Raw genomic sequence first — 8,085 nt, 5'->3', positions numbered from 1 at the left:
ATAGCGACAATACAATCGAAACGGCATGATCTTTTTAACGGCACTTCCCGACAGATTAAATCCAATGATGCAATGCAACCAAAAATCTTCAATTGATAAGTGCGTTTTTCGGCTTTGTCCATGTACACTGAGGTTCGAAAGACGCCATACTCAGAGTCGGTGGCCGATACTGAATACCACCAAGTATTAATTCAACTCAAATATTACACACAGAGTATCATATGAGAAAACAAGTTTAATATCTTAAGTTTAACATTTTATAAGTGTATAATACATCACCTTGGAATTTACATTTGGTCACGTGTATGTTCCTCCAAATTCTAGTTAGCAAATTTTACCGTGTGCCGTTCAAGTTCAAAGTTCATGCAACAATTCACGTCACATATCCTGACGCTTGATAGGATTTTTTTGAAGTAATAATAGTTAGGTCATGTTCATGTTCAAATCAATCTACTCTAAACCTCTAACATGGCGTGTTTTTCTTCTAAAAATAGATCCATTACGCACAACTAATGAAAACAACATGGCGGATTAAAAAGCGCCGGAAATGACCTAACAACGCCAACACGACTTATTTACATATTAGATCAGTTCCCTTTTATAAAACAACTAAGATTTGTAAATTTAATTTCAAATTCGCCCAGATATTTACCAAATATTGGCCTCATCTGACGAACCTCTGAAATACTCGCATTTCTACAAAATACCAATTGAGAGGGCCCGGATTAGAATACGTGGTGATGTTTCAGCTCTGCGGAGGACTATATGATAGTTGAACAATGTCGACAACTTGTGTTCAATATTGCACCTCGATATACCCACACTGATATGTAAATAAAAACCATAAAATAATGTTGCCGCGCGCAGACAAATGCGCATGCGTTCGGATTTACTGGTGCGTATCTATTATTTCAAATTGCGTGCGCGTATGAGTAGTTCGGTATTTCATCATTATTGTAATACAATTTATTTATATCTATATTTAGTACTTCCGCGGAGATATATCATAGCGTAATTATAGATCATTATGCTAAAAGTCGTGGCAGAATACATCGGCGATGTATTTGCCGACACATCACCATCCATTGATGTCATCATTATACCCATGTCTGAGGTATTTCATCGTCAGGAAAGTTTGACAACTGGTCGGTCGATGATCTCACTGCTAACTGTTCTGTCATTACTGAAGGCCATCGTATTGGTCTATCAGGATGTAAATACTCGGACAGCGCCATCTGTAGGCCACGTGCCATATAGGAAAAACGCTGTGGGGGAAAACGTTAAATCATTTACACGATTAATGTTCATGTAGCAAAATCAACTTTCAAAGTTTCTCAGTTTTCAGACTCAATCACATGGACGTATGTATTCTTTAAATCGATCAGTATACGATGAATATTTTGCGTTAATTTCAAAAGTCTCGACAAATTATTTAAGGTAGGAGCCTATTCATATTTTTTTGAGAAAAATTGTCATAAATTATGTTATTACGTGCACACGTGAATATATAGTTCAATTCTGACCACATATTATTTAAAAATGGATTTTCGGTTTCATTGAACACAGCGCTGAAGCAATATACATTTTTTTCATAAAACCCTGATTTAAAAAAAAAATCAGAATAACATCAAGTCCCACAGTTATGATTAAAAATTATTTTTTAAGTAACCAGCCGAAAGTTGTTGATATAATCTCTGTGAAATAGCCGCCATCATTCAAGTTCTCGAAAAATAGGCTGGCGTCTCCCGTATTTTTTCAAAGTCAACTTTCTTTTATCAAGTTGATTGACCTGGAGTACAATATATTACTATATCATGGATATATTATGGGTATTAATGAGTAGGCGGCTTAGTATGCTTTTACCTTAAATTATTTCCTCAAGAGATCTTATTTTAAAACTGTACGAGTGTCAAATTTTACAAAATGTAATCGAACCTACCATTTGCATGTCGGTTTGAAGAGTTTCCCTGTAAAGCGCCATCCCTTGTTCAAGATCCACTGCGTTCGTTCTTACCAGACTCACTTCCGAGTTCACTCTTTCGATGTTGTCTTGTAAGCACGTGGCCATCTGTGAAAGGTCGTTAGACCTCTCCAATAACATACTGGTGACAGTGAATAGTTGCTTACAACCGTGACATTTCGGCAGTCGTTTAACACTTTTAATGGTATCTTTGACAATATTGTCATATTTTGAGGCTCCTAGTTTAATGATTGGTGCTTGGTTTCTTGGTCTGTAATAAAGCGTATGATAATCTCAGAAATTGGTTCGCCGCGTCCCGTTCAATGGACAGGTTCTCGATCGAGTCTGACAGGGCATCTTAATATCTATTACATCTACTATTTGCAAAATGCAACGCACCGGCTGCTGACAATAATCGTTTTTCAATCCTGAATAATCGATAACTCTGACAGGAAAACGGACTATTTATACCATCGATTAAAAACGTCAAGAAGGGATAGCGCGTAATAAAATTTAGTAATTTAGTATCTATCTTGCAATTTGGGTGTCCGAGTAGGAGTCTTGCGTACCGGTAGCGGCACTCCCACTATTTTCCAGGAAATGAACGATCCGTGGTACATCGTGGCCATTCCAGGATGTAAACTCGTTCTTACAATAAATTAAATACAACATTAGTATATTAGGCCCATTTTGTATGATATTTCCATTGTGTGCATGCGACACAAAACTTAATATATTGCCAAATATTTTGATTTCAATTATTTCCATGAGATACCAAATTTAGTATTTTTTGGCAAATTTGTAATTCATTATCAGTATCAGTGTGTTTAAATTTCCGCGAATTAACATTATGGCATTTTACGTCTGTCAAATAACGGCCAAATAAATACGTGGAATCATTAATTACTAAGGACCTAGCGTAGAATTGGAAATTACTCCAAATAAACAAATGTTCAATTCGGGAACAGGATAATAGTATATTTGGTTATTGATGAAATAGTAGGGCGCCACCAGACGGCTTAGCAAGTGCGTCGTGCTTCTTTCATGAAGTTGACGCTGATTGTGCACAAAGGAAGCCGCTCATCCCGCCATTGGATGGCGGCACATCGCGTATGTGGTGTTTACAAAGGACGTGGAAATGATCCGTGGTACATCGTCACCAATAATAAAATGATTGGTTGTCCAACTACTGGCGTGTCTTTTATTTCTGAGCTAAATGTGCAACCAAAGTCCCGCCATTTATTTTTCATGGTTGTTCGACCATAGTCGTCTGCACCAGTATTGCTAGTTCTAAGTTTGGTTTTACTATGTTGGTCGTTCGACACGATATTCTCTTTCGGTACCGACGCCAAACTCGGCGTCCTGGGAAGGAAATCTACTCACTACGTCACTCCACCTCGAAACCTTTCGTTCCCGGAAACGTACTTTCCAATACGAGACTGATTCAGTTTTTTATAAGTTCGGCCATTTGAAATCATATTCTGGACAAGATTTTTATCAATTAAATGGTGGGCTTCCATTGCTGCTCCAAATCATTCGGAAAATGGCAGCGCAAAAACCGCGCAAATTCATTTCACCGCCACTTTACAGCGGTTTTCACACAGACATCAGTTAATTCCGTTACCCAATGGCTGAAGCAATTTCACATCGACCAGACACGCCCCAAAACAGATGACGAGATTTGACTGGATCGGGCAATGCACATGCGTATAAAACAGCTGGTACTAATGTCCTAATTTCCTAATAACTTATTTTGCACTCGTACAATGCAAAATACATATTTGACTAGGTTGGTTGGCCATCAAGTACCATCCTATGGCACCCAATTCATATATCACCAATACCATAGTACAGAGTTATGTTAACAGCGAGTCACAAATAAAACTAATATACTAAATTTGTATTTAATTCATTGTACGGATGAGATTACATTGTGAAATGGCCACGATGTACCACGGATCATGGCAAAATGCTAAGTGGCTTACTGGGTGACACAAACATGAAACAAAATGTTCGATCATGTTGAACGAAATGCACACCGTCACAGTAATCTTTGATAGAAAACAATATGTTAATTATATATGCAAAAATAACACTCTGGATGTATGTGTATTTTCGCATGGTTCGTAACTTATGTTCAATGTTGTAATGGAATATGATAAGTGCCCTGTGTAGGTCACCTCCGAGTCGCTTTTGTTACCGGTACCTGCAAGTTCCATGAACTGTATGACATGGAGCTGTCTTTGTCATGTTGTCCTTGACACAAATTATTATAAATATTGTTGAAACTGATACATTATATAAGTAAAATGGGTTCTCTCAGAATATGTCAATTTCTATTTAAGATTTACCTTTTTTTCACTTTACACCATAATGCGTCCCTTGTAGCCCTGTGTTGGAACTTTTCTGTAAATAACATCTTTTCAACCGTTGACAATTTACGTAATTTGTCGCTCCGATGTAGACTGCATAGTATAGACTAGCAAAAAAAAAAGGACAAGCCAAAATATCCGTCAATTGACGACGGTGGCGTAAAACTATTGACGCAAGACTTAATATTTTATCAAACTCATGACTGCGTGACTGCCATGTAAACACATCATTAACTTCTGCAATGCGATAAACTTTTTATCAAACAAATATTTATTGGGACTAATGTGAAGCGATGATGAGTCGATTAAAATGTCTCGAACATCGTGATAAATAAACCAATGAAATACGTCGCGCCCTCTAGCGACAAACCACTTCTATGACGCAAATAGATGTAGGGGGCGCCATTGAGACGCATCGATATTTTGATCTACTGGTATTATGAACGGCTTTGCTCCACACAACTACGCCATTTTGACGTCGCGGAAGAGTTTCGTCGCTGGAGGCGCGGCTTATTTCAAATACTTATTTTAGAAAGATATAAACACCCTACCTGGGCTGGAATAAGAAGACGTTTCCGGTTGAGAAGCCACCGTAAGCAACCAATTGGCATTCTCTTTTCCCACCCAATGTCAACAAACCAACACAACACTGACGGCTGATGGGAGAGCATAACAAAATTAGACAATACAATCTCCCGTTACGTGATCAAATACAAAAATGCAAACTATCAGAAAATGCTATAATTGCATGAGAAATGAAAATGTAAGAATTAATAATAAAATTACATACCGATTTAGAAGTGTTTGACAATTCCAATACTTTCACTCTGTGCCAAGTATGTGTGACGTCATCACATGCTGTGTACAATCCCCCTACTACAGGCGTAGAATCGGGTCTGTATCTCTCGGACTGGCCTTTCTCATAAAGTGAATTCAGCATAACTTGTAGGCTTCGATACTCGCCCTGATAAGGGGACAAGTCACACTTCAATGTGTTACACTGACTTCGAAATTACCAAAGCAATAAACGTGAACCAGAACAATGTTGAAATAATGATAATAATAATAATAATAATAATAATAGGCCTAAAAAACAGTAACAAAATACTCACCGTGAATATTTTTTGAATTAATCGTATGCAGACTTCAGTTAGTGACTTATAGTGTGTCACGTGGACCTGGGTGAGTTTCTTCTTCGGCAGTTCCGTTTCCGGTAGCTTGTAATATGGGTCCACAAAGTCAGTGTTCAACTCGCGTATGAAAATGGTTTTCTCTGATCGTAGTTTGATCTTAACCATTCTGAATTTTCCCTTAGATAAAATAGTACAAATATTTTGCAAAAATAACTGCAATTTCCCCAGTAAAAACTGTTAAAACTGTTAAACCACAACCAATAGATGGAAAAACGGTAATCGCTTGCCTTACCTTTTTTTTCTTTTTCCTTTCACTAGCAGAATCTGTGTGTTCGGCAAAATCGTTTATTTCATCTTTGAGATGAGTATTACTGCGATCCTGAAATAAAAATTAATAAGAAAATTCAATTCACTCATAATCTCTACGATTTTGACTCAGCTGCACCCGTAATAATCATATTTTTACTATAATAATTACATTTGAAACTAAATGATTTACTGTAGCGCCCTCGCTGGCATGGCAATTCTCCGTTTCACGGTCAGGTGGACCAGTTGTACAATCGGAGAACCGCACACTGGACCGCACAATACCAGTATCACTGTGTCCATGTAAATCAATATCATTTAATAGATCCGTGGAACTAGCGGCGTAAATAATGTCTTCTGGTACAGTCTCGTAAGAACTTATCGAACACTTTAAGGAAAAAAAAATAAAATGACATCAACACGCCGGTGAAAGTATAAGCATTGTAAACGTAGAGAGCGTAGTCTAAGACGTGTCAATTTAGAAACTAATTCGCGATGGCAGTGGAGGTATAAAATGAACAGGTAACACGAACACAATACACCAGAGAGCGCGCGAGGACCCTTGGGATGAACTTTATAATTAAGACTATTAACGTGCTGCTCAGTCTCATGTGTTTAATAGCAATGTTGAAACACCTGTGACAAAAGAACATGATGGAGACCTTGAAATTGCACGTCAAATAATATGCATCATATCATATTTTGACAATGTTATATACTACATCTACTAGTAATTAACAATTCCAAAAAAAACAAACATATTGCTTGTTTCTATGACAACAAGAACCATTAAGCATACACTCAGACGTTGCGTAATTCAATTTCACGCACGTTAGTCCAACTAATTAAGTTAGACTCGTCAATGTGTCAGGACGATTATGCCCATCATGTTGAATGCCGCGCGTCGCACGTGTCACGGCTGGCATTCCGATCTTAAATACTCGTTTAGAAGTTCATATTTCCAGGGTAGTGAACAAAAATGTATAATTCCCACAGATCATGGATGAAACAGTTTAGAAGTTTAAATAGGGAACGCATTGCAGCCAGCTTATAAAGGGGATGAACTATCAAAACAAATAAAAGGCAACTATAAGGTGGTGGGGTAATCAATTAATTATCTACGTCAGACAGTAATAATTACATGAACAAACACGAACGAATAGATATTCCAAATACTAATACCTGTGATTCAGAAATTGTGGCATCAATATCGGATAGACGTCTCTCCGTTGATAGCTCGTCATCACCGGCGACCAACGGTGTCGTACCTACTGACAATGTACCAATGACCGAGTGATCGTTTGAACCTAACTGCTCAAACTGTTGGCAGCTGACTGAATTTAGAGATGGTAATTTGGCGCGTGTCGATTCAGGTATGGCAGCATCGCCGGTTAGGTTGTTTGTAGGCATGGCTTCAACGCCGTCGATCCGACGAGCGGTGATGGACCAACGATCGGATATAATGTCCCATATATGCTTCACTAAGAACCATGAGTAGGCCACAACATGGCGATACATAGTCGTGATAGCCATCGTCGTCGCTATATATGTATCCAAAATAACCATAACGTCAACTACAAATATAATTGTTTGTGTGGAGGAAAACAAAATATCACAATGAAAAATGTGTCACATATGGCGAGCGGTCGCCCCGAACGTGTGACTCCATATCAGGAATGGCTATAGCACATATCTCGCGAGAGGAGCGCGGAGAGAACATGGGGGGTGGGGAGTTGATGCCGACAGGCACTTAACTGTCGACAGTATACACAGACACATATATAAATATGACCGAGCAGGATGAACAATTCCCCAACAGCAAGCACATGTATAGAGTCACCTACGCCGTTCTATACGATGCAACGCCGGCTCGCGTTCGTTATGCGACGGAACAGTCCTGCTTCCATGCATTTTCCGCACATATTATTCCTCACAGAATTCACAGAGCACATCAGAGGCTCGCCATCACTCACTAATAACAACACCCGGTTATTTACCCTGGAATTTGAATGTATTAATAGCATCGATGACGCGTTACCAGTACCCATCTGCATGTCAGATTATAAATAACGTGTTGATGATGTCAGCGAAAACATTATCTTATATGAATATATTAGCATATGGACAGACTGGGGGTGGGACATTATAAATACATGACGTCATCCTAATCTAACATCATACGCGCACATCTTCTATGAATAGCCAGTAAACAAAATGAAATGGGCCTCGTAAATAGCTCGCATACAGCTCAATGAAGTGTTGTCTTTTAGAGATGATAGTCGTCACCACGAGCAACACCGGCGAAGCATGTAAA

The 8,085-nt window shown here is 38.5% G+C and overlaps 1 protein-coding gene across 1 annotated transcript; it reads right to left on the bottom strand.

Moving 5' to 3' along the window:
* Positions 1-217: 217 nt before the first annotated feature.
* On the bottom strand, positions 218-7,739 carry LOC100371968 (uncharacterized). The gene is made up of 9 exons (XM_002734125.4): positions 6,954-7,739; positions 5,944-6,159; positions 5,758-5,844; positions 5,445-5,642; positions 5,123-5,296; positions 4,884-4,988; positions 4,312-4,439; positions 1,940-2,231; positions 218-1,265 (listed from the first exon to the last, which is right to left on the bottom strand). Exons 1-9 carry the CDS (start codon positions 7,335-7,337, stop codon positions 1,098-1,100), a joined length of 1,752 nt encoding a protein of 583 aa, XP_002734171.2. The 5' UTR covers positions 7,338-7,739; the 3' UTR covers positions 218-1,097.
* Between the last annotated feature and the right edge of the window lie 346 nt (positions 7,740-8,085).

Source organism: Saccoglossus kowalevskii, chromosome 1 (assembly GCF_978046115.1).
Source record: "Saccoglossus kowalevskii chromosome 1, keSacKowa6.1, whole genome shotgun sequence".
Taxonomy (NCBI): domain Eukaryota; kingdom Metazoa; phylum Hemichordata; class Enteropneusta; family Harrimaniidae; genus Saccoglossus; species Saccoglossus kowalevskii.
This window is presented reverse-complemented; position numbering and strand designations above follow the sequence as displayed.